The sequence below is a fragment of the Balaenoptera borealis genome (genome assembly GCF_965194805.1).
Source record: "Balaenoptera borealis genome assembly, chromosome: 2".
Lineage (NCBI taxonomy): Eukaryota > Metazoa > Chordata > Mammalia > Artiodactyla > Balaenopteridae > Balaenoptera > Balaenoptera borealis.
The window spans coordinates 74,419,529-74,442,483 of NC_138867.1; the positions used below are offsets into that span (position 1 = coordinate 74,419,529).

Here is a 22,955-nt window from a genome sequence, read left to right on the forward strand (position 1 = left end):
ATCCACTTGACTGTTGATGGGTGGGGCTGGGTTCCCTCCCTGTTGGTTGTTTTGCCTGAGGCAACCCAACACTGGAGCCTACCCGTGCTCTTTGGTGGGGTTAATGGCAGACTCTGGGAGGGCTCACGCCAAGGAGAACTTCCCAGAACCTCTGCTGCCAGTGTCCTTATTTCCACGGTGAAACAGAGCCACCACTCGCCTCTGCAGGAGACCCCCGAACACCAGCAGGTAGGTCTGGTTCAGTCTCCCCCAGGGTCACTGCTCCTTCCCCTGGGACCCGATGCACACATTACTTTGTGTGTGCCCTCCAAGAGTGGGGTCTCTGTTTCCCCCAGTCCTGTCAAAGTCCTGGAATCAATTCCCACTAGGCTTCAAAGTCTGATTCTCTATGAATTCCTCCTCCCGTTGCCGGACCCCCAGGTTGGGAAGCCTGACGTGGGGCTCAGAACCTTCACTCCAGTGGGTGGATTTCTGTGGTATAAGTGTTCGCCAGTCTGTGAGTCACCCACCCAGCAGTTATGGGATTTGATTTTACCCTGATTGCGCCCCTCCTACCGTCTCACTGTGGCTTCTCCTCTGTCCTTGGACGTGGGGTATCCTCCTTGGTGAAGTCCAGGGTCTTCCTGTCAGTGATTGTCCAGCAGCCAGTTGTGATTCTGGTGCTCTCGCAAGAGGGAGTGAGAGCACGTCCTTCTGCTCCGCCATCTTGGTTAATCCCCGGAACCCCAGCACCACTTTTTGAAGAGGCTGTCTTTTCTCCGTTTTATATTCTTGCCTCCTTTATCAAAAATAAGGTGACCATATGTGCGTGGGTTTGCCTCTGGGCTTTCTATCCTGTACCATTGATCTATATTTCTGTTTCTGTGCCAGTACCATACTGTCTTGATTACTGTAGTTTTGTAATATAGGCTGAAGTCCGGGAGCCTGATTCGTCCAGCTCCGTTTTTCTTTCTCAAGATTGCTTTGGCTATTTGGGGTCTTTTCTATTGCCATACAAACTGTGAAATTTTTTGTTCTAGTTCTGTGAAAAATGCCATTGGTAGTTTGATAGGGATTGCATTGAATCTGTAGATTGCTTTGGTAGTATATTCATTTTCACAATGTTGCTTCTTCCAATCCAAGAGCATGGTATATCTCTCCATCTATTTGTATCATCTTTAATTTTTTCATCACTGTCTTATAGTTTTCTGCATACAGGTCTTTTGTCTCCCTTGGTAGGTTTATTCCTAGGTATTTTATTCTTTTTGTTGCAATGGTAAATGGGAGTGTTTCCTTAATTTCTCTTTCAGATTCTTCATTATTAGTGTATAGTAATGCAAGAGATTTCTGTGCATTAATTTTGTATCCTGCAACTTTACCAAATTCATTGATTAGTTGTAGTAGTTTTCTGGTGGCATGGTTAGGATTCTCTGTGCATAGTATCATGTCGTCTGCAAACAGTGACAGTTTTACTTCTTCTTTTCTGATTTGGATTCCTTTTCATTCTTTTTCTTCTCTGATTGCTGTGGCTAAAACTTCCAAAACTATGTTGAATAATAGTGGTGAGAGTGGACAACCTTGTCTTGTTTCTGATCTTAGAGGAAATGGTTTCAGTTTTTCACCATTGAGACCGATGTTGGCTGTGGGTTTGTCATTTATGGCCTTAATTTTGTTGAGGAAAGTTCCCTCTGTGCCTACTTTCTGGAGACTTTTTATCATAAATGGGTGTTGAATTTTGTCGACAACTTTTTCTCCATCTACTGAGATGATCATATGGTTTTTCTCCTTCATTTGGTGAATATGGTTTTCCACATTGGTTGATTTGCGTATATTGAAGAATCCTTGCATTCCTGGGATAAATCCCACTTGATCATGGTGTATGATCCTTTTAATGTGCTGTTGGCTTCTGTTTGCTAGTATTTTGTTGAGGATTTTTGCATCTATGTTCATCAGTGACATTGGCCTGTTGTTTTCTTTCTTTGTGACATCTTTGGTTTTGGTATCAGGGTGATGGTGGCCTTGTAGAATGAGTTTGGAAGTGTCCTCCCTCTGCTATATTTTGGAAGAGCTTGAGAAGGATAGGTATTAGCTCTTCTCTAAATGTTGGATAGAATTTGCCTGTGAAGCCATCTGGTCCTGGGCTTTTGTTTGTTGGAAGATTTTTAATCACAGTCTCAATTTCAGTGCTTGTGATTGGTCTGTTTATATTTTCTATTTTTTCCTGGTCAGTCTCTGAAGGTTGTGCTTTTCTAAGAATTTGTCCATTTCTTCCAGGTTGTCCATTTTATTGGCATATAGTTGCTTATAGTGTCTCTCATGATCCTTTGAATTTCTGCAGTGTCAGTTGTTACTTCTTTTTCATTTCTAATTCTATTGATTTGTGTCTTCTCCCTTTTTTTCTTCATGAGTCTGGTAATGGTTTATCAATTTTGTTTATCTTCTCAAAGAACCAGCTTTTAGTTTTATTGATCTTTGCTATCGTTTCCTTCGTTTCTTTTTTTAAATTTTATTTCTTTTTTTATTTTATTTTACTTGTTTTTTGAATTTTTGAATTTTATTTTATTTATTTTTGTATACAGCAGGTTCTTATTAGTTATCCATTTTATACATATTAGTTTATATATGTCAATCCCAATCTTCCAATTCACCACAACACCACCACCACCACCAACACCCCCACTGCCACTTTCCCCCCTTGGTGTCCATACGTTTGTTCTCTACATCTGTGTCTCTATTTCTGCCCTGCAAACCAGCTCATCTGTACCATTTTTCTAGGTTCCACATATATGCATTAATATATGATATTTGTTTCTCTCTTTCTAACTTACTTCACTCTGTATGACAGTCTCTAGATCCATCCATGTCTCTACAAATGACCCAGTTTCGTTCCTTTTTATGGCTGAGTATTATTCCATTGTATATATGTACCACATCTTTATCCATTCGTCTGTCGATGGGCATTTAGGTTGCTTCCCTGACCTGGCTATAGTAAATAGTGCTGCAGTGAACATTGGGGAGCATGTTTCTTTTTGAATTACGGTTTTCTCAGGGTATATGCCCAGTAGTGGGATTGCTGGGTCATATGGTAATTCTAGTTTTCGTTTTTTAAGGAACCTCCATACTCTTCCCCATAGTGTCTGTATCAATTTACATTCTCACCAACAGTGCAAGAGGGTTCCCTTTTCTCTACACCCTCTCCAGCATTTGTTGTTTGTAGATTTTCTGATGATGCCCTTTCTAACTGGTGTGAGGTGATACCTCATTGTAGTTTTGATTTGCATTTCTCTAATAATTAGTGATGTTGAGCAGCTTTTCATGTGCTTCTTGGCAATCTGTATATCTGCTTTGGAGAAATGTCTATTTAGGTCTTCTGCCCATTTCTTGATTGGGTTGTTTGTTTTTTTAATATTGAGCTTCATGATCTGTTTATATATTTTGGAGATTAATCCTTTGTCTGTTGATTCGTTTGCAGATATTTTCTCCCGTTCTGAGGGTTGTCTTTTCGTCTTGTTTGTAGTTTCCTTTGCTTTGCAAATGGTTTTAAGTTTCATTAGGTCCCATTTGTTTATTTTTGTTTTTATTTCCATTACTCCAGGAGGTGGATCAAAAAATATCTTGCTGTCATTTATGTCAGTGTTCTTCCAATGTTATCCTCTAAGAGTTTTATAGTGTCCAGTCTTACATTTAGGTCTCTAATCCATTTTGAGTTTATTTTTGTTTATGGTGTTAGGGAGTGTTCTCATTTCATTCTTTTACATGTAGCTGTCCAGTTTGCCCAGCACCACTTTTTGAAGAGATTGTCTTTTCTCCATTGTATATGCCCTTGCCTCGTTTGTCATAGATTAGTTGACCATAGGTGTGTGGGTTTATCTCTGGACTTTCTATCCTGCTCTGTGATCTATATTTCTGTTTTTGTGCCAGTACCATATTGTCTTAATTACTGTAGCTTTGCAGTATAGTCTGAAGTCAGGGAGTCTGATTCCTCCCGCTCCATTTTTTTCCCTCAAGACTGCTTTGGGTGTTTGGGGTCATTTGTGTCTCCATAAAAATTTTAAGATTTTTTGTTCTAGTTTTGTAAAAAATGCCATTGGTAATTTGATAGGGATTGCATTGAATCTGTAGATTGCTTTTGGTAGTATAGTCATTTTCGCAATGTTGCTTCTTCCAAGCCAAGAACATGGTATACGTCTCCATCTGTTTATATCATCTTTAATTTCTTTCATCAGTGTTTTTATAGTTTTCTGCATACAGGTCTTTTGTCTCCCTTGCTAGGTTTATTCCTAGGTTTTTTATTCTTTTTGATGCAGTGGCAAATGGGAGTATTTCCTTAATTTCTCTTTCAGACTTTTCATCATTAGTGTATAGAAATGCAAGAGATTTCTGTGCATTAATTTTGTATCCTGCAACTTTACCAAATTCATTGATTAGCTCTAGTAGTTTTCTGATGCCATCTTTAGGATTCTCTATGTATACTATCATGTCATCTGCAAACAGTGACAGTTTTACTTCTTCTTTTCCAATTTGTATTCCTTTTATTTCTTTTTCTTCTCTGATTGCCGTGGCTAGGACTTCCAAAGCTATGTTGAATAATAGTGGTGAGAGTGGACATCCTTGTCTCGTTCCTGATCTTAGAGGAAATGCTTTCAGTCTTTCACCACTGAGAATGATGCTTGCTGTGGGTTTGTCATATATGACCTTTATTATGTTGTGGTAACTTCCCACTATGCCCACTTTCTAGAGACTTTTTATCATAACTGGGTGTTGAATATTGTCAAAACCTTTTTCTGCGTCTATTGAGATGATCATATGGTTTTTATTGTTCAATTTGTTAATATGGTGTATCACATTGATTGCTTTGCGTGTATTGAAGAATCCTTGCATCCTTGGGATAAATCCCACTTGATCATGGTGTATGATCCTTTTAATGTGTTGTTGGATTCTGTTTGCTAGTAATTTGTTGAGGATTTTTGCATCTATATTCATCAGTGATATTGGTTGTAATTTTCTTTTTTAGTAGTATCTTTGTCTGGTTTTGGTATCAGGGTGATGGTGGCCTCATAGAATGAGTTTGGGAGTGTTCCTTCCTCTGCAATTTTTTGGAAGAGTTTGAGAAGGATGGGTGTTAGCTCTTCTCTAAATGTTTGATAGAATTCACCTGTGAAGCCATCTGGTCCTGGGCTTTTGTTTGTTGGAAGATTTTTAATCACAGTTTCAATTTCATTACTTGTGATTGGTCTGTTCATATTTTCTTTTTCTTCCTGGTTCAGTCTTGGAAGGTTACACCTTTCTAGGAATTTGTCCATTTCTTCCAGGTTGTCCATTTTATTGGCATAGAGTTGCTTGTAGTAGTCTCTTAGGATGCTTTGTATTTCTGCCGTGTCTGTTGTAACTTCTCCCTTTTCATTTCTAATTTTATTGATTTGAGTCCTCTCCCTCTTTTTCTTGATGAGTCTGGCTAGTGGTTTATCAATTTTGTTTATCTTCTCAAAGAACCAGCTTTTAGTTTTATTGATCTTTGCTATTGTTTTCTGTTTCTATTTCATTTATTTCTTCTCTGATCTTATGATTTCTTTCCTTCTACTGATCTTTGAGTTTCGTTTGTTCTTTTTTCTCTAATTCCTTTAGGTGTAAGGTTAGATTGTTTATTTGAAATTTTCTTGTTTCTTGAGGTAGGCTTGTATCGCTATAAACTTCCCTCTTAGAACTGCTTTTGCTGCATCCCACAGGTTTTGGATCATGTTTTCGTTGTCATTTGTCTCTAGGTATTTTTTGATTTCCTCTTTGATTTCTTCAGTGACCTCTTGGCTGTTTAGTAATGTATTGTTTAGCCTCCATGTGTTTGTGTTTCTCATGTTTTTTTCCCTGTAATGGATTTCTAATCTCATAGCGTTGTGGTCAGAAAAGATGCTGGATATGATTTCAGTTTTCTTAAATTTACTGAGGCTTGATTTGTGACCCAAGATGTGATCTCTCCTGGAGAATGTTCCATGTGCACTTGAGAAGAAAGTGTAATCTGCTACTTTTGGATGGAATGTCCTATAAATATCAACTAAATCTATGTGGTCTGTTGTGTCATTTAAAGCTTGTGTTTCCTTATTAATTTTCTGTTTAGATGATCTGTCCATTGGTGTAAGTGAGGTGTTAAAGTCCCCCACTATTATTGTGTTACTGTCGATTTCCTCTTTTAGAGCTGTTAGCGGTTGCCTTATGCATTGAGGTGCTCCTATGTTGGGTGCATATATATTTATAATTGTTATATCTTCTTTTTGGATTGATTCCTTGACCATTATGTAGTGTCCTTCCTTGTCTCTTGTCACATTCTTTATTTTATTTATTTATTTATTTATTTATTTATGGCTGTGTTTGGTCTTCATTTCTGTGCGGGAGCTTTCTCTAGTTGTGGCAAGCGGGGGCCACTCTTCATCGTGGTGCACGGGCCTCTCACCGTCGCAGCCTCTCTTGTTGCAGAGCACAGGCTCCAGACACACAGGCTCAGTAATTGTGGCTCACGGGCCCAGCTGCTCCGCGGCATGTGGGATCTTCCCAGACCAGGGCTCGAACCCGTGTCCCCTGCATTGGCAGGCAGATTCTCAACCACTGCGCCACCAGGGAAGCCCCACATTCTTTATGTTAAAGTCTATTTTATCTGATAGGAGTATTGCTCCTCCAGTTTTCTATTGATTCCATTTGCATGGAATATCTTTTTCCATCCCCTCACTTTCAGTCCGTATGTGTCCCTAGGTCTGAAGTGGGTCTCTTGTAGACAGCATATAGATGAGTCTTGTTTTTGTATCCATTCAGCGAGCCTGTGTCTTTTTGTTGGAGCATTTAATCCATTCACGTTTAAGATAATTATCGATATGTATGTTCCTGTGACCATTTTCTTAATTGTTATGGGTTTGTTTTTGTAGGTCCTTTTCTTCTCTTGTGTTTCCCTCTTAGAGAAGTTCCTTTAGCATTTGTTCTACAGCTGGTTTGGTGGTGCTGAATTCTCTTAGCTTTTGTTTGTCTGTAAAGCTTATGATTTCTCCATCAAATCTGAATGTGATCCTTGCTGGGTAGAGTAATCTTGGTTGTAGGTTCTTCCCTTTCATCACTTTAAATATATCATGCCATTCCCTCCTGGCTTGTAGAGTTTCTGCTGAGAAATCAGCTGTTAACCTTATGGGAGTTCCCTTGTATGTTATTTTTCGTTTTTCCCTTGTTGCTTTCAATAATTTTTCTTTGTTTTTAATTTTTGTCAATTTCATTACTGTGTGTCTTGGTGTCTTTCTCCTTTGGTTTATCCTGCCAGGGACTGTCTGTGCTTCCTGGACTTGGGTGGCTATTTCCTGTCCCATGTTAGGGAAGTTTTCAACTATAATCTCTTCAAATATTTTCTTGGGTCCTTTATCTCACTGTTCTCCTTCTGGGACCCCTATAATGCGAATGTTGTTGCATTTAATATTGTCCCAGAGGTCTCTTAGGGTGTCTTGATGTCTTTTCATTCTTTTTTCTTTATTCTGTTCCGCGGCTGTGAATTCCACCATTCTGTCTTCCAGGTCACTTATCCGTTCTTCTGCCTCAGTTATTCTGCTATTGGTTCCTTCTAGTGTATTTTTCAATTCAGTTATTGTATTGTTCATCTCCGTTTGTTTGTCCTTTATTCTTCTAGGTGTTTGTTCCTTAATTCTTCTAGGTCTTTGTTAAATATTTCTTGCATCTTCTTGATCTTTGCCTCCATTACTTTTTACGAGGTCCTGGATCATCTTCACTATCATTATTCTGAATTCTTTTTCCTGGAAGTTTTCCTGTCTCTACTTCATTTAGTTGTTTTTCTGGCGTTTTATCTTGTTCCTTCATCTGGTACAAAGTCCTCTGAATTTTCATCTTGTCTATCTTTCTCCGAATATGGTTTTTGTTCCACAGGCTGCAGGATTTTAGTTCTTCTTGCTTCAGTTTTCTGCCCTCTGGTGGGTGAGGCTGCAGGCTGGCTTCTTTGATGGTCACAGGATGAGTTTCTGCAGCTCCAGAGGTGCAGAAATATCCTCTTCAGATGTCTGCTTCAGAATAAGAAAATCTTTCCCAGATATCCCCTTGCAGACCTCTATTACCGCTCTTTGGCTAGAACTGGGACATATGACTGCCCCTGAACCAGTCACAGGAGAGGGGAATGACATTTTGATAAGTGATAACTAGACTAATTAGGTTCAATCTTCCTGAACTGAGAATTTGGCACGTTATTGCCTGAAAGAAAGGTGGATGGATACCCAACACGTTGCAGTTCTTGGAATGACTCTTCACACCCGCCAGTAAGAATCTGTTTATGTGAAGATCTCTTTCCTGCTAGTGTTGGAGGGTCTCCTGCGGAGGCTGGGGGTGGCTGTGGCTCACCGTGAGGACCTCCTTCATTTCTTTTTCATTTATTTCTGATCTGATCTTTATGATTTCTTTCCTTCTGCTAACTTAGGGTTTTTTTGTTCTTCTTTCTCTAATTGCTTTAGGTGTAAGGTTAGGTCGCTTATTTGAGATGTTTCTTGTTTCTTGTGGTAGCATTGTATTGCTATATACTTCCCTCTTAGATCTGCTTTTGCTGCATCCCATAGGTTTTGGGTCGTCGTGTTTTCATTGTTATTTGTTTCTAGGTATTTTTTTATTTCTTCTGTGATCTCTCAGTTATTAAGTAGTGTATTTTTTAGTGTTTGTATTTTTTACAGATTTTTTCGTATAATTGATACCTAGTCTCATAGCATTGTGGTCAGAAAAGATACTTGATACGATTTCTATTTTCTCTAATTTACCAAGGCTTGAATTGTGACCCACGATGTGATCTATCCTGCAGAATGTTTCATGAGCACTTGAGAAGAAAGTGTATTCTGTTGTTTTTGCATGGAATGTCCTATTAATATCAATTAATTCTATCTTGTTTAATGTGTCATTTAAAGCTTGTGTTTCCTTATTTATTTTCATTTTGGATGATCTGTCCATTGGTGAAAGTGGGGTGTTAATGTCCCCTACTATGATTGTGTTACTGTCAATTTCCTCTTTTATGGCTGTTAGCATTTGCCTGATGTATTTAGGTTCTCCTTTGTTGGGTTCATAAACATTTACAGTTGTTTTATCTTCTTCTTTGATTTATCCCTGATCATTATGTAGTGTCCTTCTTTGTCTCTTGTAATAGTCTCTATTTTAAAGTCTATTTTTTCTGATATGAGAATTGCTACTCCAGTTTTCTTTTGATTTTCATTTGCATGGAATATGTTTTTCCATCCCCTCACTTTCAGTCTGTATGTGTCTACGTCTGAAGTGGGTCTCTTGTAGACAGCATATATACGGGTCTTGTTTTTGTATCCATTCAGCCAGTCTGTGTCTTGGTGGGAGCATTTAATCCATTTACATTTCAGGTAATTATCGATATGTATGTTCCTATTATCATTTTCTTAATTGTTTTGGGTTTGTTATTGTAGGTCTTTTCCTTCTCTTGTGTTTCCTGCCTAGAGAAGTTCCTTTAGCATTTGTTGTAATGATGGTTTGGTGGTGCTGAATTCTCTTAGGTTTTGCTTGTCTGTAAAGGTTTTAATTTTCTGTCGAATCTGAATGAGATCCTTGCTGGGTAGACTAGTCTTGGTTATAGGTTTTTCCCTTTCATCACTTTAAGTATGTCTTGCCACTCCCTTCTGGCTTGCACAGTGTCTGCTGAAAGATCAGCTGTTAACCTTATGGGGATTCCCTTGTATGTTATTTGTTGTTTTTCCCTTTTTGCTTTTAATATTTTTTCTTTGTATGTAATTTTTGACGGTTTGATTAATATATGTCTTGGCGTGTTTCTCCGTGGATTTATCCTGTATGGGACTCTCTGTGCTTCCTGCACTTGATTGACTATTTTCTTTCCCATATTAGGGAAGTTTTCAACTATAATCTCTTCAAATATTTTCTCAGTCCCTTTCTTTTTCTCTTCTTCTTCTGGTACCCGTATAATTCAAATGTTGTCCCAGAGGTCTCTAAGACTGTCCTCAATTCTTTTCATTCTTTTTTCTTTTTTCTGCTCTGCCTTAGTTATTGCCACTATTTTATCTTCCAGGTCAGTTATCTGTTCTTCTGCCTCAGTTGTTTTTCTATTGACTCCTTGTAGAGAATTTTAAATTTCATTTATTGTGTTGTTCATCTTTGTTTGCTCTTTCGTTCTTCTAGGTCCTTGTTAAACGTTTCTTGTATTTTCTCCATTCTATTTCCAAGATTTTGGATCATCTTTACTATCATTAGTCTGAATTCTTTTTCAGGTAGACTGCCTATTTCCTCTTCATTTGTTTGGTGTGGTGGGTTTTTACCTTGCTCCTTCATCTGCTGTGTTTTTCTCTCTCTTCTCATTATGCTTAACTTACTGTGTTTGGGGTCTCCTTTTCGCAGGCTGCAGTTTTGTAGTTCCCGTTGTTTTTGGTGTCTGCCCCCAGTGGGTGAGGTTGGTTCTGTGAGTTGTGTAGGCTTCCTGGTGGAGGGGACTGGTGCCTGTGTTCTGGTGGATGAGGCTGGATCATGTCTTTCTGGTGGGCAAGACCACGTCCTGTGGTGTGTTTTGGGGTGTCTGTGACCTTATTATGATATTAGGCAGCCTCTCTGCTAATTGGTGGGGTTGTGTCCCTCTCTTGCTAGTTGTTTTGCATAGGGTGTCCAGCACTGTAGCTTGCTGGTTGTTGAGTGGAGCTGGGTGTTAGCGTTGACATGGAGATCTCTGGGAGAGCTTTTGCCACTTGATATTATGTGGAGCTGAGAGGTCTCTGGTGGACTAATGTCCTGAACTTGGCTCTCCCACGTCAGAGCCACGGGCCTGACACCCAGCCAGAGCACCAGGACCCTGTCAGCCACATGGCTCAGAAGAAAAGGGAGAAAAAAAGAAAGAAAGAGAATAATAAAATAAAAAGAAATAAAGTTATTAAAATAAAAGAAGAAAATTATTAAAAATCAAATAATTGAAAAGTAATAAAAGAAAAAAGAAAGAAAGAAGATAGCAACCAAACCAAAAAACCAATCCACCAGTGATGAGAAGCACTGAATACTATATTAAAAAAACAAACAAACAAAAAAACAGACCGACAGAACCCTAGGACAAATGGCAAAAGCAAAGCTATATAGAGAAAATCACCCAAAAAGTATACACATACATGCTCACAAAAAGAGAAAAAGGAAAATAAAATCTATATATAAAAAAGAGAAAAAGGAATAGAGCAACCAATCAATAAAGAAATCTATCAATTATAATAAACTCTAAATACTAAACTGAGATAAACATAAAACCGGAAACCCGTCAGTCACATACAGCAAACCCCAAGTCTACACTTGCTCCCAAAGTCTACTGCCTCAATTTTGGGATGATTCATTGTCTATTCAGGTATTCCACAGATGCAGGGTACATCAAGTTGATTGTGGAGATTTAATCTGCTGCTCCTGAGGCTGCTGGGTGAGATTTCCCTTTCTCTTCTTTGTTCGCGCAGCTCCTGGGGTTCAGCTTTGGATTTGGCCCTGCCTCTGCTTGTAGGTCGCCTGAGGGCGTCTTTTGGGAAGTCTGAGGTCTTATGAAAGCGTTCAATAGGTTTTTTGTAGGAATTGTTCCACATGTAGATGTATTTCTGATGTATTTGTGGGGAGTAAGGTGATCTCCATGTCTTACGCCTCCGCCTACTTGAAGGTCTCCCCCCTTGTTTTATTTTTTGTGTGCTTTGCTGAAAGAAACTTTCTGTTACCCTTGAATATGTATGAAAGTTTGAGTGGCTCTAGAATTCTTGGATCACAGCCTTTAAGTCTTGAAACTGCTTATGTTGCTCTGCTGGCTTCTGTCATTCCATTTGCAAAAAAAGTCTGATGTCAGATTGAATTTTTATTTCTCTGTTAGTAATTTTTTTCCTGTCTGATTTCTGGTAAGAGTTTTTTAAAACTCTTGAAATTACATTTAAACATCACCCAAATACATCTGGTATTGTTTCTTTTCCTAATTTTCTCTGGCATAAAGCAAACTCTGCATTTTAGACATATTTCTTTAGCTTATCAAGGATCTGTGTTGGTTTTGTCTTCTACCTAATATTTTATATGCTTGTTGTATCTTATGGGTTTGTCCCATTTGTCTGTAATATTTTCTCTGAGTTCTGGGAGTGTTCCTTGAGCTTATTTTTCATTTAACATATTCAGTCTGATCGTTTTAGTAACCAATGGGCTGTTCCCTGTCTCCCCATTGTAGTTTTTACCTTGTTAAATTTCATTTTGTACCTTTTATCTTTTCCCTGTGGATTATTCTCCATTCTTCCTAATAGTCTTTAAGATGGCTACTCTTATAAACTTAAATCTTCAGCCATCATCTTGGCACTCTATAGATTACAAAGTTATAAAAAAAATATAGAGAACATTGAGCCACTTTCTCAGTGAGCTCAACTAGTAGCAGTAACAGAAAAATCATTTCAACATTGTCATAAGTTCATTAGTAAAAATATGTGCAAGTTACAGAGTGTAATCATGTATGCCAGCAGCTGGGGCATAGGGTAGAAATCACAGAAAAAGTGATGACTTGGATTTTGAAGAATTAATAGGGACTCCTCAGGTATCTAAGAGTATAGTGGAATAACAAGTCAGTGGCTTGACACCCATGCTTACTCTGACAGTAAAAATGTGTCGCCCATCATTCATGTGAGGGGTAAAAATTAAATCATGAAGGCTATTTTCCTCTTACTCTCCTTGTCCCTCAAACAACAAATAACCCCGTCCTTTCAGGTAGGAAGGCTCATACTTACCAATAAAGGCAAGAGTATCAGGAGCCCTTGACTACTCTTGGTTGGAAAAGGATTTTCTCATTTGATGTTTGAGAAATTTAGTGATACGTGGTGGCTTCTGTCCAATAAAAAACAGATAAGAATAAATTTGCTTCTATTATAGACAAATATTCTTGTGTCTGTTTCCTTAGTGTTGGTCAAAAGAAAACAGAATCTTGGGGTAGGTGTAAAAGTGAGATTAATTTGACTCGTGATGTTAATTATTGTAGTTAAAATTAAGTGACCCATGCAACTGTTTGGGGCTTTATCTAGATATTAAATAGAAAATATTTTGGTGATTATGCCTTTTCTTTATAAAATGATTATTTATGCTTTTTAAAGTACAGATGTATTTGAAATATGATTCTGATGCTAACTTCTCTTAAATTCTTCATAGGTTCATCTTTATTTTTGTTAATGTTAGTAACTGGTAATAAAGAACAAGTTATACCATATATATCATTTAAGCAGTTTATTTTTGAACATATATTTTCATACTTGGATTTTTTTCCAGATAACTGTTGAAGGAAAGAAGCAAGCATTAAGCATTGAAAGCCGAAATCTTTTCTATGAGATTCTTTGTGCTCTTGTTAATCCAAAACGCAAGGACACTAGGGGATTCAGTCACTTTACTGAAGTGACAGAGAACTTTGCCTTTTCTCTACTGACTGATGTCACTTGTGGCTCTCTTGGTGAAAAGTAAGTATCATTTAATATAGTAGCAGTACCTTATATGTATTCCTTCATAGTTTACAAAGTAATATGCAGTACAAATTGACATTTAACTGATGTAACTAAGGATTATACAATCAATACATAGTACCTAATGGGCAAATTAAGTTAATTATTTGAAGAAACATAGAAACTACATCAAGAAAAATTAATTTATACTGTCAGTAATATATTCCTCTTGTTTTGAAGGTTCTTTTAAAAATAAAAATGTGTTATTGCTTACTCCTATTTATATAATGAGTAGAAGATACATTCTGAATAGAAAAAAAAGCAAGATGATTCCAACTTTTAGACATATTTTAGGCCATATTTTTTACTGTGGTAAAATATACATAAGATGAAATTTACCATGTAAACTATTTTTAGGTGTACAGATCAGTGGCATTTAGTATATTCACACTGTTGCAACCATCACCACTTGCATCTCCAGAACTGTCATCTTCTCAAATTGAAAATCTTTACCCATTAAGCAGTAACTCCCCTTTCCTCCCTTCCCCCAGCCCTGGTAACCTCTATTCTACTTTTCAGTCTCTATGAATTTGCCTATTCTAGGCACCTCATAAGTGGAATCATACAATATTTGTCCTTTGTGTCTGGTGTACTTTGCTTAGCATAATGTCTTCAAGGTTAATCCATGTTGTAGCATGTGTCAGAATTTCACTCCTTTTTTTTTTTTAAATTAATTAATTAATTAATTAATTTATTTATTTATTTATTTATGACTGTGTTGAGTCTTCGTTTCTGTGTGAGGGCTTTCTCTAGTTGCGGCAAGTGGGGACCACTCTTCATCGCGGTGCGCGGGCCTCTCACCATCGCGGCCTCTCTTGTTGCGGAGCACAGGCTCCAGACGCGCAGGCTCAGTAATTGTGGCTCACGGGCCCAGTTGCTCCGTGGCATGTGGGATCTTCCCAGACCAGGGCTCGAACCCGTGTCCCCTGCATTGGCAGGCAGATTCTCAACCACTGCGCCACCAGGGAACCCCTCACTCCCTTTTTAAAAAAAGTTTTTTTTAAATTGACGTATAGTTGATTTACAATGTTGTGTTAGCTTCTGCTCTATAGCAAAGTGATTCAGTTATAATATATATACATTCTTTTTTACATTCTTTTCCATTATGGTTTATCACAGGATATTGAATATAGTTCTCTGCTCTATACAGTAGGACCTTGTTGTTTATCCATTCTATATATAATAGTTTGCATCTGCTAACCCCAAACCCCCAACTGATCCCTCCCCCTACCCTTGGCAACCGTTTCTGTTCTCTATGTCTGTGAATCTGTTTCTGTTTTGTAGATAGGTTCATTTGTGTCATATTTTAGATTCCACATATAAGTGATATTGTTTGTTATTTTTCTTTCTGACTTACTTCACTTAGTATGATCATTTCTAGGTCCATCCATGTTGCTGCAAATGGCATTATTTCATTCTTTTTGTTTCTATGTAGTATTCCATTGTATATATGTACCACATCTTCTTTATCCATTCCTCTGTTGAAGGACATTTAGGTTGTTTCCATGTCCTGGCTATTGTAAATAGAGCTGCAATGAACATTGTGGTACATGACTCTTTTTGAATTATGGTTTTCTCAGGGTATATGCCCAGGAGTGGGATTGCTGGATCATATGGCAGCTCTATTTTTAGCTTTTTGAGGAAACTCCATTTTGTTTTCCATAGTGGCTGCACCAACTTACATTCCCACCAATAGTGTAGGAGGGTTCCCTTTTGTCCACACCCTCTCCAGCATTTGTTATTTGTAAGTTTTTTAAGATGGCTATTCTGACTGGTGTGAGGTAGTACCTCATTGTAGTTTTGATTTGCATTTCTCTAATAATTAGCCATGTTGAGCATCTTTTCATGTGCCTATTGGCCATCTGTATGTCTTTTTTGGAAAAATGTCTATTTAGATCTTCTGCCCATTTTTTGATTGGGTTTTTGTTTTTTTGTTGTTGAGTTGTATGAGCTGTTTGTATATTTTGGAGATTAAGCCGTTGTCAGTTGCATTATTTGCAAATATTTTCTTCCAGTCTGTAGGTTATCTTTTCGTTTTGTTTATGGTTTCCTTTGTTGCATAGGAGCTTGTAAGTTTGATTAGGTCCCATTTACTTATATTTGCTTTTGTTTCTATTGCCTTGGGAGACTGAGCTAAGAAAACATTGGTACGAGTTATGTCAGAGAATGTTTTTCCTATGCTTTTCTTCTAGGAGTTTTATGGTGTCATGTCTTATGTTTAAGTCTTTAAGCCATTTTGAGTTTTTGTGTATGGTGTGAAGGTGTGTTCTAACTTCATTGATTTACATGAAGTGTCTGTCCAACTTTCCCAACACCACTTGCTGAAGAGACTGTCTTTTTTTCCATTGTATATTCTTGCCTCCTTTGTTTAAGATTAATTGACCATAGGTGTGTAGGTTTATTTCTGGGCTCTCTATTCTGTTCTGTTGATCCATATCAACTTTTAGACATACTTTAATATACTGTTAATTGTGCTTCTCCCTGGAGTTTTGGTTCAGTTTCATCCATTTGGAGGCAGTTCTCTGAATGTTGTTGAACTTCAGAATCTATTGTTTTAGAACATATTGTTGAACTTCAGAAATGTTGTTTCATGGCTGGAGTTTCAGGGCAGCGAGCAAGCAAGAGGAAAAGGAAAAAATAAAATGTGGTTTGTGTTATTAACTATATAGTTAATTTTGTAACTATATGTTAATATTCTCCACTTCTGGTGTTTTATTGATAAATTACATTCATAAGGTAAATTGGATCATTGTAGTACAAAGACCTAAATCATGTTTTAATTCTGTTTGACTTAACATAAAAATAGCTCATAATAGAACATGGTTGGAAGTTGATATTTCCCTCCAATTTTCACAGAGTACTATGTTATTTAAAAAACAATTATTGTTATTTAATGGGACATGTCTGATTAAAAGTGTTGTTTAGTGAAGTCAGATATTTCATAGCTTTACATAGTCCCAGTCCTTTCTCTTTGTTTTTCTATATTTATGCAAGATCACCAGGATGTTGAGATAGTCATAGACGTGAACCATCTACCCTGCTGTGCATGTTGATTCCATCTGTGCACTCAAAGGTCTGGTGAGAACTCAAAAGGGTATAAGATGCACAAAAGGAGTGGCTTTTTCTGTCTTGTTGCCTAATGTATTCTCAGGGCCTAGAACAGTGTCTGGTACATGGTAGGTTGTCAGTGGTTATGGTATAATGAGTGAATAGAATGAATAAAGGAATCAATGCTTTTTTGGCCATGTGCATCGTCCCTGTAGACTTGCTGTTTCGCATGTGTAATGGCAGTCAGGCAAGAGGAGCGAGCATGGCATATTTGGGGAAATCATCAATTGGGGAGATCATCTACCTTTAAAGATTGAATATAGAATACGTTAGGTAGGGTATGTGTATGTGTGTGTAGGAATCCGATTTAGGATTTTAGAGCCATCATGTTGAAGACTATGTTAAAGATGAGTTTTTTTAACTCAGGGAACTCTAAAGATGTTGACCATTCTAATATGCATTATTTATACATTGTCTTAAGCAGTATTCAGGGGCATCTACTGAGAGTGAAGGGTTTGGGAATAGAGCAGGGATATTGAGGACAATGATGGTATCTAGAACAACCGTTTGGAAGCCAAGTAAAAACAATGTCAAGTGGCATTGAGAGTCTGACTGAAGTCGGTCATTGTGGATTTGTAGTGGTGCCAATCTACATGTGAGGTTTTCCCCCTCATTTAAGCCTAGGTGTAAAGCAGATTTGGGGATTGATCAAAGTGAGTGCATTGGAAGGGCATGGATATAGGAGGTTAAAGTGTCAGGGAGAGTGTAGTTGTCGTCAGGCCCTCTTAAGGGGCCAGGGATTTGACACACTTGTGTCAAGGTTGGGTAGAGTCACTGTACATGTTGTGTTGGTCTCAGAATGCCAACGTAATGGGGTCCCTGATAGCGCTGATGGGCTAAATATCAGAAGATTCCAGGGTGGGTGGGTAGGGGGTAGGTTCACTGGTCTCAGTCACATTGTACCTGGTCAGGGGTGGGGAGGTCGACAGTGGCAGCTTTTTAGCTCTGAGTCACCAGTGAAGATGTAGGAAGCTAGATGGGAAGATGAAGAGATGAGCTTTTTATAAGCTGTTGTGGAGGTGCAGATGGCCTATATGGATTGAAATGTTTTAATAGGAGTCTTGGACACAGGGGTCTAGAGCCTGGATGAATGGCTGGACTAAAGATAGATGTTTAAAGGTACCAATTCAAATGTGGTAGTTAAAGATTTTTTTAAAAGAAAGTATATAGCTAGAGGAAAAAGTTGGCCCTTACCCTTTCCTTTCTTTTTCAAATCTTCTGTTTAAAATTCTCAACTCCATTTCCCAGGTTAGGGGCCTTGACGAGGTATTTGTATCCATGATACATTTATACATATTCAGCATCTCTTGTGGCCCATGTAACTTTTAAAACTTAATGCATGATTTTTATCCTAATATATTCTCCATACTTTTTGAGGCAGGTTTCAGGTATGATTCACCTTTGTGTCTCTTCATTGTTTGCAAACATGATAGATCCACAGAAAAAATGTATCAGATTTTTTGGAGGACTGGTTAAAAAATACAGATTCGTAGAACCTCTAGCCTCCCCCAGGCAAGGTTTCTGATTTAGTAAGAATGGGATGTGATCTAGAAATCTGTATTTTAAAACAAACTTCAAGGTGATTTCAACACACACTGAGGTTTGGAAGCAATTTCACTGAGCACAGGATCTCTTGCCTAGGGAATGTTGAAAACAGAGTTGTTAAATGGATAAAGATCCCTGCTCAGGGCTGTTTCTTTTATCAGATATATGGTTAAATTCGAAATGCTCTGATGGCTTAGAAAGGGGTGAGGTAAACTTGATGAAAACATGGCTGTAGGTATATAAGTTTTATGATATTCTTGAATATAAAGCAGAGTTTCAGTTTAGTGATGCATCCTTTCCTCAACCTATTCCACCAATGCTGATGTGACTAATACAGAAAAGTACATTTTATAGCCACAGATCTGATATCTGTGAAACAGCTTTCAAAAGCCCATGTTTTAGGTTATAAGGGGGATCCGGCAAGGGGATGCAGAAAGTTCTGTGCAGAAAATCCTAACAATTCACCATAAAAGAACTGAAAGCACATTCTCTTTACTGCTCCTGGGTAGGTAGTGTCATGGTTATACATAAAGAACAGAGCTCCAATGTGATGAATTTTAACAAATATGAGTAGATATACATATGCAAATGCATGCCATTTTAGCAGAACCTTTGCTTTTCTGTCATAGAAGCAAAACCATCCTTGACAGTTGCCCGTATTTGTCCATACTGGCTCTTCACTGGTACCCTCAGCAAATCAACGGGCACAAGTTTGAAGGAAAAGAAGGTGATTATATTCGAATTCCAGAGAGGTTATTGGATGTTCCAGATGCAGAAATAATGGCCGGGAAAAGTATATGTGAATTAGTCCAGTTTACAGAGTATAGCAGCCAGCAGTGGTTTATAACTGGAACTAATCTTCATGCCCTGAAAAATAAGGTAATCTATCATTTAAAGAATTACGTGGTTAGAATCTGATTTTTCCTTAGCAAACATATTCCTCAGGATACATTCACTTGATCAGATTTGTGGTAAGTGCTAGACATGGCGAGCTAATTACGAAACATGTCCTATCTTTATGAGCTAGTTGTAAAATGTTTAGTCTCAAAAATAGTTGGAAATATTTCCTTCATGTTTTATTAAGTAAAAATATATATATAAGTGGAGAAGTGGAAAAAAAAACATAGCTTTCTCTAATGCTATATCGTATTGTATATCCCGCTTGTGATGAAGTCTGACAATGAAAGTCTGTCAGCTGGAGACTGCTCAGTAGCTGGAGTAGAGGTAGAATGTTTGCAGTGGAAAACCAACAAGACGCCCTGCATTCATAAGCTATGAATAATAGTGACAGTAAGCAAGTAGCTAAAATGACTAGAAAAATGAAGCAAAGTTCAGAATGGGAGATTCAGTCATGACATTAATTTGAAAAAGTCATTACATTTTCTATTCTTTTTGGCCTTTTAGGTATTATCTTTGAGTGTGAAAGGCCAGAGTTCACAACCCCTGACCAACAACAATGAGATTCTCTACAGGATTTATGCTGCTGAGTCTAGAATTGTTCCCCAGACACCTCTGTGTCTCCTTTGGAATCAGGCTGCTGCAAGGTACTTGTTAATAATTCTTTAAAATCAGAATTTGTTCCTTCTCCATTCCAGTATCATTAAGCCCAGTTTTTTTTTGTACTGAACATAGAGGTCTCAGGTGAGATTTTAGACTGGAGAATAACCTCTACACTAAATGAGACAAAGCAGCATAGGAAATGGTCTAGCCTTGTGCAGGTGGCAAATGCAACCAAACAATTTAAATATGTGTTTAACACATTATATACTCCTTTATTATTACAACTTTCATGGGACTTAGTGTGAGTTCTACTCAATTCAGATAACCTCCCTGTGGTTATTGGTTAATTTATTGAGCAGGGAAGGAATTTCTTTTGACCCCTTCCATCTGGGCTTGTGGTTCTGGATCTGCTGCTCTATGTTTAGAGGGATTAGTAGGGATTTATAATTCTAGTGCACATATGACTTGGACTACATTTTGGGATTAAAGCCATGCACAAGAATGGGAAGAAGAGCGTGATTCTTTCTTTAACTCTCCTTGGCCTAAAACATGTTTCTGAGCACTTCTGTCTCTGGGAGCTCAACCAGGGCTGCAGGGTCAGGCATTGCTGGCGTAGAAGGTTTAGGGTTCAAATCAGTCACTAGGTTCTGTTTGTTACTGACTTACAGCCACACCAACTAAAATTCTAAAGAGGGTTCAACAGCTTACTTGGGTAACCAACTGTCCTTCAAACACCAAAACTCTCCTTAGTCTCATTGTGAAAAAATAATTTTCCATTGAAATTCCTAATGTCCGAGGACACATCTTAAACCTAATACATAGATACTCTACAATCCTCAATATATAATTAATACTGAATGTTTCAAGCTTGAATCTGCAGTTGGGATTAAGAAGTTTTATGTCCTTAGAGAAGTAAAGGGATCAAGAATAACTGGAAGGGAAGAGGCTCAATCGGTAGTCACTGAGGGATTCTCAGAAGGCATGGAATGTGACACTATATTTGCTATAATCGTGACAGTTATTGTGGTAAAAGCCAAACCTTATAGAAGGAAACACCTGAAAGAACCCTGGGAAACATTTACGTAATACAACTGGCTCAAAATCCAAAAAAGATGAGGGAGGAAACTTAGAAAAGCATGTAAGTAATTTATGTGGTTCAAAATAAAGGAGTTGTGAAAAAATGAGGAAGGGTGAACACTGCACATTTGATGGCTGTGTTGACCTTTTGGTATTCTTGAATGCTAGGGAAGAGTACTTTCTGTTGAACACCTTGAGTGTGTTTGCTTTAGATTAGGTAGGGACTGCTAATACTGCTCTTTTGAGAGGACCAGCTTCTTCGGTGTTGGGAATGCTTCTGCAGGTTTAGTTAGTATTTAGGCTGCTTCTTAGGGTACCTGTGGGATCTGTTGTGTCATGTCTTGGACAAGATGTTCCCTCCAATGTTTCTTCTTGAAAATGTGGTCTGCTTACATCTTGAGTAAAGAACACTTAGGTTCAGTAAGTTATTTTTTCTTTAAAAGCCATCTCAACGCCTAAAGTATTGATGAAAGAGGAGTAGTGATGATTGTGTTTTTGCCCTAGCTGGTTGTCTGACAGTCAGTTTTGCAAACTGGTTGAGGACACTTCAGACTACGTGGAATGTGCCTGTTCATACATGTCCGTGTATGCAGTCTACGCCCAGACTGACAACTTGTCTTCATACAATGAAGCTTTTTTCTCTTCTGGATTTATATGTATCTCAGGTGAGTTATCGTATTTTTGAGTCAACAATTTAAAATATCGATGAGAATAAAACCCGTTTTCCCGGAGTCCTTTTATATATGCAAGATGTGGGGGTACTGTAATTCATCAACACTAGGAGAAAATAAACTTTCCCATGGTCTTGGTCATTAATTCATACAGCAGTTGTTTATGGAGGACCAACTTTGTACTGAGGGAAAGGAAAGAACAAGACATAGTTCCAACTCATCCGTAATATAAAGTACAGTGTAGGATAGAAGCTAGATAGTAAGAAAGGGTATAGTTGATAGTGCTGTGATTTAGAAGGCAGATTCTGCAGTGGAATATCAGGATTGTGTGAGATAATATAAACACAGCATTTTGTATTTTCATTAGAAAATAAACCTATCCCTTGGGTTGATTTGTATTCTGCAGTCTAGAAGCTCTGAATATGGCTTAACCACTATGTTAAAAAAGAAATTGTCTTTCACCTTCTACATCTAGGTCCCATTTCTGGCAGGAATAGGAACTTGAGTTGTGTTAATGGCTGTCAAACTATTTACCTATAACTTAGCTTTGAATAACTATAGAATTATTCTCATTTGCTGTTTTGATTTTGTGGTTGGGAGTCTGAGAATTCCTTACACTATATTTCTGTCCCCACCCTCATCCATTCTGTGCCCTGAGTCATCTTTTACAGACGTACAGCAGCTTCTGTGAACAATATGCTACATAGAGGACTGGGTATAGGGTAACTCTGAAGCCAAATGGCCTGGGTTCAAATCCTGGTCCTGCCATTGGCTAGTTGTGAGACCTGGGCCTAATACCTCCATTTCCATACCCACAATATATGATTTTAAATTGTGTTAACAGGGTGGTAGATATACTAACTCAGACATTCTGCTTTCATGATATTTTTTGTATGTAAATGTGATTATCATTGAATTTATGTCTTTTACTTGGTGTACAAACAGTCCCCTAATAATCTTTATCGATTGGGAAAATTTTGTGGAGGTAGAAGCATGTAATTAATTATTCTTCTTTGTCCTGGTTGTTAAAATCTTTCCACTATAATTTAATATTCTGTGTCCTAGTTAAAATATTTCCACTATAATTTCATTTTATAAAGTTATATATTTTCCCTAATGTATCTTAATTCTAAACCTAACTTAGATTCAGTAGCAAAAGTTAATAATTTCTTATTCTTAAGAGCATCTTCCATAAGAATGATGTTTCTTGCTTAATAGCTTCTTCTAGGTACACAGAGTTCCAAAGTCAGATGGAGACATCCTATTTTACTTTGATGCAATCTATTTACAGAAATTTCATAGACTGATGAAATAGAGCCAAAAGGTAAAATGCTGAAATAAAATCTATTTAGATATCATTTCATGTATTTCCATAGAGACATAAATCTAAGTGCTAATATAACCCACAAAAATCCTTTGCTTGTTCTAAATACTAAACATCAAAGCAAAGAGTTTTAAAAACTAAAGAGAGAATGTTACCTTGATTTTTTTAGAAGACTAGCAGGACTGTAAAGTATTTCCTGAGAGAATTGTTAATAAATATGCATTTTTGCAACTAACT

At 37.7% G+C, this 22,955-nt stretch overlaps 1 protein-coding gene across 1 annotated transcript in view; it reads left to right on the forward strand.

The window, feature by feature from the left end:
- Positions 1–22,955, forward strand: part of ADGRV1 (adhesion G protein-coupled receptor V1) — a 566,898-nt gene that overhangs the window by 241,407 nt on the left and 302,536 nt on the right. The window contains exons 80-83 of the mRNA XM_082378598.1: positions 13,267–13,451; positions 18,776–19,025; positions 19,551–19,690; positions 21,228–21,388. Coding sequence (XP_082234724.1) covers positions 13,267–13,451; positions 18,776–19,025; positions 19,551–19,690; positions 21,228–21,388 — 736 coding nt within the window. The remainder of the gene's footprint in view (positions 1–13,266; positions 13,452–18,775; positions 19,026–19,550; positions 19,691–21,227; positions 21,389–22,955) is intronic.